Source organism: Thalassophryne amazonica, chromosome 3 (assembly GCF_902500255.1).
Source record: "Thalassophryne amazonica chromosome 3, fThaAma1.1, whole genome shotgun sequence".
Taxonomy (NCBI): domain Eukaryota; kingdom Metazoa; phylum Chordata; class Actinopteri; order Batrachoidiformes; family Batrachoididae; genus Thalassophryne; species Thalassophryne amazonica.
In genome coordinates this window covers 146779040-146791516 of record NC_047105.1, presented here as the reverse complement: position 1 = coordinate 146791516, position 12477 = coordinate 146779040, and the positions used below count along the sequence as shown (strand labels likewise).

The following is a 12477-nucleotide window of genomic DNA, read 5'->3' as shown; positions in this document are numbered from 1 at the left end:
ACACAGGCTCACTCAAACACACACAGGCTCACACACACACATTGGCTCACAACAGGCTCACTCAAACGCACACAAACACACACAGGCTCACACACACAAACACACACACTGGCTCACACACACAGGCTCACTCAAACACACACAGGCTGACACACACACACACACACTGGCTCACACACAGGCTCACTCAAACGCACACAAACACACACAGGCTTACACACACACACAAACTCACCCACACCAACTCACACACCGGCTCACACACACACAAACATACACACACCGGGTCTCACACACACACTGGCTCACACACACAGGCTCACTCAAACACACACAGGCTCACACACACATTGGCTCACACACAGGCTCACACACACAGGCTCACTCAAACGCACACAAACACACACAGGCTCACACACACACACACACACCGGGTCACACGCACACACACACACACTGGCTCACACACACAGGCTCACTCAAACACACACAGGCTGACACACACACACACACACTGGCTCACACACACAGGCTCACTCAAACGCACACAGGCTGACACACACACACACTGGCTCACACACAGGCTCACACACACAGGCTCACTCAAACGCACACAAACACACACAGACTCACACACACACACAAGCCCACACACACCGGGTCACAAACACACACACACACACACACACAAACTCACCCACACCAACTCACACACCGGCTCACACACACACAAACCCACACACACCGGGTCTCACACACACACTGGCTCACACACACAGGCTCACTCAAACGCACACAAACACACACAGGCTCACACACACTCACACAGGCTCACACACACCGGGTCACATGCACACACACACACACACACACACACACACTGGCTCACACACACAGGCTCACTCAAACACACACAGGCTGACACACACACACACAAGCCCACACACACCGGGTCACAAGCACACAAACACACACACACACACACACAAACTCACCCACACCAACTCACACCGGCTCACACACACACACACTGGCTCACACACACAGGCTCACTCAAATGCACACAAACACACACAGGCTCACACACACATACACCGGGTCACACACACACACACACACATACACGCACTCACCCACACCAACTCACACACACAGGCTCACTCACACAGGCTCACTCATACACACACAAACACACACAGGCTCACACACACACACAACACACACATACTCCTGCGCACACAACACAGACATGCATGCACACACCCACACAGGCTCACACACATGCACACACACACACACACACACACAGAATCACACACACACACATATACACAGGCTCACACACACGCAGGCTCACACACAGGCTCACTCACACACACAGGCTCACACACAAACACACAGGCTCACACGCGCATATATACACACACACAGGCTCACATACACACACAAACACACAGGCTCACACGTGCATATACACACACACAGGTCACATACACACACAAACACACAGGCTCACATGCGCATATACACTCACAGGCTCACATACACACACAAACACACAGGCTCACACGCGCATATACACACACACAGGCACACACACTCGCGCACACACGCACACACACACACACACACACACAGGCTCACACACATGCAGTGGTGGGCACAGCTAATCAAAAAGTTAGCTTTGATAAACTCTAATCTGCCACCTGAAAAGTTAGCTTTTATGACGCTAAACCGATAAACCTCTAAAAGATTTAGCAGAAGCTATAGCTAACCGCTAACTTTTAGTATTGACTCTGAAACACTATCAGCTACTGACAAGCCATTTTTAAGTTTAAGCACCGCCGACACTTCTGAGTAAAATCAAAGGTGATCACAAACCCAACACAAACAACGAGTCAGAGCTTCTGTCTTTGTGCGCCCTGCCCACTGCTGCACAGAAGAGTCGTTTCCTTTCAACATGGAACAGCACAGACGTGTGGCAGAAGACATCAAAGCAAAGCAGTATTAACTTATGGTTTGATTTATAAACCAAACTAATTCCGGACAGTTTATCAACATTAACGTCAACTCTGTAATTTTTACAAAGTAAAAATATTGCACATATCTTTTACTTTTAAAGTAATGTGTTCCCTTATAATGCACTTGATCCTTCTCATCTTAGTCTCCCTAACCGTTCATTCCAGCTGTTCCCAACAAGCTTCCAAAGAGACCTGGTACCAAAGACATCCAGTTGTGCCCTCAAGTTACTGACTGGACTCCAAGTCTCGAAGCAGCAGGAACTAAAGACCTTTGTTCTATTGTGAAGGTGACTAGTCATGAAATAATTAACAGTGTCAAAGGTTCAACACAGAGACCTCTAAGGAAGTCAGATGTTCAGGCATCACCCTGCTGCGATTTGAGTTTGGTGATATTTTGTGGTCATTTAAAGAAGAAAAAACAAAAGTTGATTAAATTTTGAGGCCCATCTGATCTTATGTCAATTTTGAAGCTGTCTCCAATATGAAAACTGTGATTTTCACGGTGATGGCTGTGATGTTCTGACTCACGCTGGCAGCCAAACAGAGGGTCTCCGTAAGTGTTGTCTGGACACTCGGTACAGGTCCGTCCTCCAAATCCTGGTCTGCACTGACACTGGCCCGTTTGCTGGAAGGAAGATGAGCACACATCATGTCAGACTGATCAACAGATAACACACACGTCCACGTCTTCTATCCCGACATGATCCAGCTCGTGGTACTAACTGCAGTATTACTGCTGAATGGACTATTTGCACTTGTGGTCTAGGAGATCAGCTGGGGACCCACAGGTCTGGAACTTTCATTCTTGATCCCGCTGATCTTTGTTTTATGTTTGTTTGTTTGTTTGTTTGTTTGTGTTACACGGAGCTGTACTTGTTGTCCTTGTTGCTCTTTTGAATTCTGTGCGTGAAGCTGGTCGTTCCAGGTTGTGGCGGGAATACCTGGTCACACATGTCGCTGAGGGCGTTATCGGCATCACATCCGCAGCGTTCACAGCGGATTGATCCTTTTTGCTTCCAGTAACCTTCAGCACACAGGTCACACCTCAGTCCCTGGAAGTGCAGACGACAGGAGCACTGGGCGGTTACCGGGTCACAAACATCCGAGAAGGATCCATCGACAGAACAGGAACACTCTGCAAGGAGGCACCACAAACACAGTGACACACCGACTGATACTCACATACTGTAAATTTAAAACAGCAGAATCAATTACTGTTTGAATGTATCTATTTGAACATCCCCAACTGGTGGCGCTAAAACAGCAGAGTTAGCAGTGAATGTGAGCATTAAGCGAACGTCACACATAGGTAGCGCTAAAATAGTAGAGTTTGCAGTGAATGTGACCTTTTAAGCTAATGCTTGCACAGGTGGTGCTAAAACAGCAGAGTTCATAATGAATTGAGCGTTTAAGCTAATGTCATGCACAGGTGGCACCAAAACAACATAGTGGGGCAGATATGTGAAAAACATGTTCACTTCTGGCAGAAAGTGTGAAATTTGGCATACAGGAGTATTTTCAAATGCTGAATTAAAAAATTGGCAGATCCAAGAGGTCTAACCATTGGGTTGGCTGCCATCTTGAATTACAATATGGCTGCTATGTTGAAACATTGATAGTCACTATCTTGGGACCCAGGTTACTGAATTTTGGTACACAAGGGTATTTTGATATGCTGAATTAATAATATGGTTAACAATAATAAATTATTACATTAATCATTAAAACTTTTGTTATTAATTCATAATACAGTTAATGTAATTCTACTCTACACAGACCAAGTTGAAGATATTTGCTATCAATTTCAGTTTAATGAAGACAATTTAGACATTAGAAAACGGCCATTTATTCACCAATATAACTAGGAGTTTGTGGTTCAGACGATGTGTTCAGATTCAAAACGGACTCAAACATTTTTCTTCTTCTACTAAGTTGGATTAGAACTTTTTTGTGGAACACAACACCAACTACTGTACAGGAGGGACCTAGCAGTCAATATGTGTCACTGATTACAAAATGGTTCTTTTCAATCAAATGTGGTGCTGTGACATGTCAATCATTCAGGTGTCCAATCAGATTTCAGGGGAGTCCAGCTCCACCCATGTCAGTGTTCAACATTTGACATTTCCTGTTTCACTGTGGACTCAAAATTTGGCATTTCCTGTTTCAGTCTCAACAAAAACAACATACCAAAGAACAGTTTAATTTAAAAACCAGTACAAAACCAGGGGGGAATTATTAAAAAACACACACATACACATTCCAAAGTTAAACGCATTTGACATTTCCTGTTTCACTGTGGGCTAAAAATCTGGCACTTCCTGTTTCAGTCTGAGCTTGCCACCGAATTCCTGCAAGATTCCACAAGATCCCGTCTACTGTCAATCCAAGAAGTGTTCAACATTTGACATTTCCTGTTTCACTGTGGACTCAAAATTTGCCACTTCCTGTTTGGGACTCAGTGTACCATGAGCAAGCTTCATGATTCTTGTATTTGGATTTCATCAAAACCAACAGATTAAAACCTGTTTGACATTGTTAGCACGTTTACTCAGGACTTCTGCTTAAGTTCATTTGAAGTGGTCTCCCAGGAGAGCCTGCACTTTACCTGGATTAGTGGACCAGCACTGGAGCCATCCTCACTCCTACTGACAAACTGTCCTACTGACATTCAAAGGTGATGATTTATCAGAGATTGGAGTACGCCATCTAATGAACCTATAATGTCAGCGGCCATCATTAATTATCATTTTACTTCTGTATTCCAAGCACTTCTGTATAAAAGTGCTTGGATCCTGCAAAATCTGAAATCAGCATACTTCAAAGATTCTGTATGCAAATTTACATCATTTCTGCTGGATGTGAACATCTCGGGCCATTTTTGTTACATATCTGCTCCACCAGCAGATTTGACAGTGAATGTGAGCTTTTAAGCTAACGTCGTACACAGGTGGCGCTAAAACAGCACAGTTGACAGTGAATTTGAGCGTTTAAGCTAACGTCATGCACAGGTGGTGCGAAAACACCAGAATTCACAGTGAATGTGAGCTTTTAAGCGAATGTCATACACAGGTGGCGCTAAAACAGCAGAGTTGACAGCGAATGTGAGCGTTTAAGCTAACATCGCGCACAGGTGGTGCTAAAACAGCAGAGTTGGCAGCGAATGTGAGCATTTAAGCTAACGTCGCGCACAGGTGGCACTAAAACAGCAGAGTTGACAGCGAATGTGAGCGTTTAAGCTAACGTCATGCACAGGTGGCACTAAAACAGCAGAGTTAACAGCGAATGTGAGCATTTAAGCTAACGTCACACACAGGTGGTGCTAAAACAGCAGAGTTGACAGCGAATGTGACCATTTAAGCTAACGTCGCGCACAGGTGGTGCGAAAACACCAGAATTCACAGTGAATGTGAGCGTTTAAGCTAACATCGCGCACAGGTGGTGCTAAAACAGCAGAGTTGACAGCGAATGTGAGCGTTTAAGCTAACGTCATGCACAGGTGGTGCGAAAACACCAGAATTCACAGTGAATGTGAGCTTTTAAGCGAATGTCATACACAGGTGGCGCTAAAACAGCAGAGTTGACAGCGAATGTGAGCGTTTAAGCTAACATCGCGCACAGGTGGTGCTAAAACAGCAGAGTTGACAGCGAATGTGAGCGTTTAAGCTAACGTCACGCACAGGTGGCGCTAAAACAGCAGAGTTGACAGCGAATGTGAGCGTTTAAGCTAACGTCGCGCACAGGTGGCGCTAAAACAGCAGAGTTGACAGCGAATGTGAGCGTTTAAGCTAACGTCACGCACAGGTGGCGCTAAAACAGCAGAATTGACAGTGAATGTGAGCGTTTGTTGGGTCGGTGCTGTTGGACTCACTGGTGCAGCCGTCAGGGTTGGCGGCGTCCAGGCCATAGTAGCCTCTCTTGCACTGGTCACAGTATCGACCTTCCACGTGCACTTTACAGTAACAGGAGCCGGAGCTGTCGTCACACTGGCCTCCGTTCACTGTGCCCTCGGCGCTGCACAGACAACCTGGCAACACAAACACCTGGTTTGAGATGTGCAGACGTTTGTCTCTGTGCTGGTCTGAGTGACAGTTCAGTGGGAGGTCATTTGACCTGCTCGAATCATCATCAGTCTGAGAGAACTGTGGGATGATTTTGAATTTATTTTTCTTTATGGTCACACAACATGTAATTTAATGAACTACGAAGACTCATCGTCTGTTCAAACCGCGTTTAATGACGTCTGTGCTCATTTTTCCCACATGTATATACACTCAACAAAAATATAAACGCAACACTTTTGGTTTTGCTCCCATTTTGTATGAGATGAACTCAAAGATCTAAAACTTTTTCCACATACACAATATCACCATTTCCCTCAAATATTGTTCACAAACCAGTCTAAATCTGTGCTAGTGAGCGCTTCTCCTTTGCTGAGATAATCCATCCCACCTCACAGGTGTGCCATATCAAGATGCTGATTAGACACCATGATTAGTGCACAGGTGTGCCTTAGACTGCCCACAATAAAAGGCCACTCTGAAAGGTGCAGTTTTGTTTTATTGGGGGGGGATACCAGTCAGTATCTGGTGTGACCACCATTTGCCTCATGCAGTGCAACACATCTCCTTCGCATAGAGTTGATCAGGCTGTCAGTTGTGGCCTGTGGAATGTTGGTCCACTCCTCTTCAATGGCTGTGCGAAGTTGCTGGATATTGGCAGGAACTGGTACACGCTGTCATATACGCCGGTCCAGAGCATCCCAAACATGCTCAATGGGTGACATGTCCGGTGAGTATGCCGGCCATGCAAGAACTGGGACATTTTCAGCTTCCAAGAATTGTGTACAGATCCTTGCAACATGGGGCCGTGCATTATCCTGCTGCAACATGAGGTGATGTTCTTGGATGTATGGCACAACAATGGGCCTCAGGATCTCGTCACTGTATCTCTGTGCATTCAAAATGCCATCAATAAAATGCACCTGTGTTCTTCGTCCATAACAGACGCCTGCCCATACCATAACCCCACCGCCACCATGGGCCACTCGATCCACAACATTGACATCAGAAAACCGCTCACCCACACGACGCCACACACGCTGTCTGCCATCTGCCCTGGACAGTGTGAACCGGGATTCATCCGTGAAGAGAACACCTCTCCAACGTGCCAAACGCCAGCGAATGTGAGCATTTACCCACTCAAGTCGGTTACGACGATGAACTGGAGTCAGGTCGAGACCCCGATGAGGACGCAGAGCATGCAGATGAGCTTCCTTGAGACAGTTTCTGACAGTTTGTGCAGAAATTCTTTGGTTATGCAAACCGATTGTTTCAGCAGCTGTCCGAGTGGCTGGTCTCAGACGATCTTGGAGGTGAACATGCTGGATGTGGAGGTCCTGGGCTGGTGTGGTTACACGTGGTCTGCGGTTGTGAGGCTGGTTGGATGTACTGCCAAATTCTCTGAAACGCCTTTGGAGACGGCTTATGGCAGAGAAATGAACATTCAATACACGAGCAACAGCTCTGGTTGACATTCCTGCTGTCAGTATGCCAACTGCACGCTCCTTCAAATCTTGCGACATCTGTGGCATTGTGCTGTGTGATAAAACTGCACCTTTCAGAGTGGCCTTTTATTGTGGGCAGTCTAAGGCACACCTGTGCACTAATCATGGTGTCTAATCAGCATCTTGATATGGCACACCTGTGAGGTGGGATGGATTATCTCAGCAAAGGAGAAGTGCTCACTATCACAGATTTAGACTGGTTTGTGAACAATATTTGAGGGAAATGGTGATATTGTGTATGTGGAAAAAGTTTTAGATCTTTGAGTTCATCTCATACAAAATGGGAGCAAAACCAAAAGTGTTGCGTTTATATTTTTGTTGAGTGTATTCAATCGTTCTGTGACTTCCTCTGGATTTTATTTACATTTATATATTTTACATGTGGTTCTGGTACCAGGGCCTCATTTAGGACCTTTAACGCGTGTGTTGTGATTAATAAAAACAAACTTGACAGCAAAATGTTCACACGTGTACAGAAGCTGTGTGATTCATGGAACAAACGCTTTCGGAGAGTGTTAAAATGAGTCACAACTCGCAGGTTTAATTCCACGTAATAACACACATACAGTTAGCCAGGGGCAGAGCCAGCATTTTGTAAAGGGGAGGAGCACTTGGGGGGGGGGTGTTTGCAAATGAGTCAGGTGTGACTAAAAGGGAGGAGCTGCGGGGGATGGCCCTCCCAGAATGTTTTTATTTTTAGGTGCTATTTCCTGCATTTTGGTGCATACTTTACCACTAAATACACCACAGATAAAACAAACTTTATAACCTGTTTTTTTATTATTAATTTTAATTTGTATTGTACAGTGTAATGATATGAAATCATGATGACAAGTAACAGGGAACATTTGACATGTCTGTGATTTTCATTCTTTTACTCCATGAAAAGGTGGAGGGCGTGTCAAAGGCGGGATATGAGGCTCGGTTCCGAGCCGTGTGATTTTTTTTTTCCTGCATGTATATGTTTAGTATTCATCCCTGTGAGCACGACCGCTACCTCTGTTTGATGAGATGTATTTTCGGCGTGGTGCGCTTACGTGTGCAGGCGTCGGGCCGGTCCATTCTGCTGCGGGGGTTGGGCTGGTACCCAGGGACGCACTGGTCACACTTGGGCCCCATGGTGTGGTGCAGGCAGCCCTCGCACACGCCTCCACTGCGCCGCCCGCTGGCCTCGAACAGCGCCCGGTCAAAATGACAGCGCTGGGCGTGGTTGTTACACTCACAACCTGAAGGGGGCGCAGGACAGGTTCAGGTTAGCGTCAGACTACCTGAGGGTCAGTGACCCTGTTCTTAACCACACCAGGTCTTTATTTTTAGTCTTTGATGCTGGATAAAATTAGGAATATGAGTACATCACCTTTAAAAAAAAATCTTATGGTAAATGGACTGCATTTATATAGCACTTTTCCATCTATATCAAAAGCTCAAAGTGTTTTACAATGATGCCTCACATTCACCCATTCACACAGACACACTCACACTCCAGTGTCAGGGTGCTGCCATGCAGGAAGCTCACTACACACCGGGACAAATTTGGGGATTAAGGACCTTGCCCAAGGGCCCTTAGTGATTTTCTGGTCAGGCTGAGTTTTAAACGCAGGATCTTCTGGTCTAAAACCCAATACTTAACCACTGGACCATCACCGCCCGTTTCCACATCACCGACAACATTTCTAAATGCACATTCACAGAATTTGAGACTTGGAGGTTTTATTATAGAACATCTGCTGCTCACTAAAATAAACATCTAATCATCCAATCAGGTGGCAGAAACTAAGTCTAGGACCCACAGTCCCGTGGACGCGGTGAAGAGGATCAGAAGACAGACAGACTGCTGATCTCATGGATTTTCACCCAGAGCAGAGACGAAGCGTCCAGAGAGCTCTCTGAGTCAGAGCGAGGTCACAGAAGGACGGCCACCAGTGAGGACGGCCACCAGCGAGGACGGCCAGCAGCAAGTCCAAACCAAGTCCAGACCAGATCATCACCTTAAAGCAGCAGGAGACCACACAGAGGGTCACTTCCCACCAGCTAAGACACTGGACACGGACGGCTTCACCAAAACTGGATGATGGCAGATTGGAGAGATGTTGGTGTGATGAGTCTGAGACTCTAGTCCGTCCAGCGGCCTCTCTAAGGGACAGAGCCGATCTGATTCTGTGTCTGTTTGGAACAGGGTGGCTGATGGTTTTTCTTGTCTCCATGGAGACGGGTGCTGCAGATGCTGATATGATGGACAGCTTACGTTTGCAGGTGTGCGTGTTGTCCTCTTCTGCAGGAGCCCAGGGCAGGTCGTTGTAGAGGTCGGCGCAGCGCTCACAGTTCACCCCGGCGGTGTTGTGCTGGCAGTCACACTGAGGATTCACCTGCACACACAACACACGTCAACCTGAAACCGTCCACAAAACCTTTGACATGTCAAAAACAGGTCAGAACATTCAGTAACAGTGACACGGCGGCGGCCTGAGGGACTGACGATCAGTACATGTGCTTCCAAAACAGGCGGTTCCCAGTTCAGGACCATACGAACCTGTTCTCCTTGCAAGGTGGAGTTGCATCAGGAACCAGCATGTGGATCTGCTGTGGTGATCCCGAGTGAAAAAGGAGAAGCAGAAAGAACTTTGTGATCTCCACCAGGCCGAATGTTCCTCATCGCCAACATACCCATAGCATCAAGACTGGTTTCAGATGACTTTCAATCAATATCCTCATAAAATTTCATCAACACCAACTCAGAACATTTTGAGTTGCAGTGCTGGTAAATCTCTAACACCCCGTCACACATGGCCGGAATCATGCATACTGACATCGGACTTATGAACCATCTGTCGGATTTCAGTTTGAAAACATTCTGACAGCCATCTGCAGAAGTCCACACGGTTGGTCAAAATCAGCCGGCAGCTCCGAGTGTGACGCTCAAAACTCTCTGGAACAAGTGAAACTGGAGTCAAACTGCTTGTACTCGTATGTGTGGACATACTTGACCAATAAAGCTGATTCTGATTCTGATCAGCTCAAAGGATGTGATCAAATTTGATGATAAATTTCTGGAATAAATATTCCTGAATGCTGAAAACCTATTCTGGATCCAACATATGACAGAGATCAATTTCAAAGTAAGTGTTCTCAGACATTATCCAGTGTTCAGTGAGTTCAGTGTTACTGTGTCGCAAACATGCTTCTGGATCTCAGAATATGTTCCAGATCACCTCCAAAACAGTCACGCATTTCTGTCAACATCATGGATCTGCTCATTCAAATCTGTTTATTAGCTTGTGAGTTATCCTGCTATCAGACAAACAAACAGTCAGACAGACAAACAGTCAGTCAGACAAACAAACAGTCAGACAAATAAACAGTCAGACAGACAAACAGACAGACAGACAGACAAATAAACAGTCAGTCAGACAAACAAACAAACAGTCAGACAAATAAACAAACAGTCACGCATTTCTGTCAACATCATGGATCTGCTCATTCAAATCTGTTTATTAGCTTGTGAGTTATCTTGCTATCAGACAAACAAACAGTCAGACAGACAGTCAGTCAGACAAACAGTCAGACAAATAAACAAACAGTCAGACAGACAAACAGTCAGACAGACAGTCAGTCAGACAAACAGTCAGACAAATAAACAAACAGTCAGACAGACAAACAGACAGACAAACAGACAAATAAACAGTCAGTCAGACAAATAAACAAACAGTCACGCATTTCTGTCAACATCATGGATCTGCTCATTCAAATCTGTTTATTAGCTTGTGAATTATCCTGCTATCAGACAAACAAAGAGACAGTCAAACAGTCAGACAAACAAACAGTCAGACAAGTAAACAGTCAGATAGACAAACAGACAGACAGACAAACAAACAGTAAGTCAGACAAACAAACAGTCAGTCAGACAAACAAACAAACAAACAGTCAGACAAATAAACAAACAGTCAGACAAACAAACAGACAGACAAACAAACAGTCAGTCAGACAAACAAACAAACAGTCAGACAAATAAACAACCAAACAGACAGACAAATAAACAACCAAACAGACAGACAAATAAACAAACAGTCAGACAAACAGACAGACAGACAAACAAACAGTCAGTCAGACAAACAAACAAACAGTCAGACAAATAAACAAACAGTCAGACAGACAAACAGACAGACAGTCAGACAAATAAACAGTCAGTCAGACAAACAAACAAACAGTCAGACAAATAAACAAACAGTCACGCATTTCTGTCAACATCATGGATCTGCTCATTGAAATCTGTTTATTAGCTTGTGAATTATCCTGCTATCAGACAAACAAACAAAGAGACAGTCAAACAGTCAGACAAACAAACAAACAAACAGTCAGACAAGTAAACAGTCAGATAGACAAACAGACAGACAGAGAGACAAACAAACACTAAGTCAGACAAACAGTCAGTCAGACAAACAAACAAACAGTCAGACAAATAAACAAACAGTCAGACAAACAAACAGACAGACAAACAAACAGTCAGTCAGACAAACAAACAGTCAGACAAACAGTCAGACAAATAAACAACCAAACAGACAGACAAATAAACAGTCAGTCAGACAAATAAACAAACAGTCAGACAAACAAACAGACAGACAAATAAACAGTCAGTCAGACAAACAAAGAGACAGTCAAACAAAGAGACAGTCAGACAAATAAACAACCAAACAGACAGACAAATAAACAGTCAATCAGACAAACAGTCAGTCAGACAAAGAGACAGTCAAACAAACAGTCAGTCAGACAAACAACCAAACAGACAGACAAACAAACAAGCAGTCAGACAAATAAACAGTCAGGCAAATAAACAGTCAGACAGACAAACAAAGAGACAGTCAAACAAACAAACAGTCAGACAAACAGACAAAT

General features: G+C 44.9%; 1 protein-coding gene across 1 annotated transcript in view; it reads right to left on the bottom strand.

The window, feature by feature from the left end:
* The window catches only part of si:ch1073-15f12.3 (laminin subunit beta-3), a 43517-nt gene extending 33406 nt beyond the window's left edge, over positions 1-10111 (bottom strand). Inside the window, exons 1-6 of the mRNA XM_034167637.1 lie at positions 10064-10111; positions 9833-9953; positions 8625-8813; positions 5893-6048; positions 2963-3156; positions 2550-2646 (exon numbers count right to left, since the gene is read on the bottom strand). Of these exons, the coding sequence (XP_034023528.1) occupies positions 2550-2646; positions 2963-3156; positions 5893-6048; positions 8625-8813; positions 9833-9953; positions 10064-10111 (805 nt within the window). The remainder of the gene's footprint in view (positions 1-2549; positions 2647-2962; positions 3157-5892; positions 6049-8624; positions 8814-9832; positions 9954-10063) is intronic.
* Positions 10112-12477: the final 2366 nt, after the last annotated feature.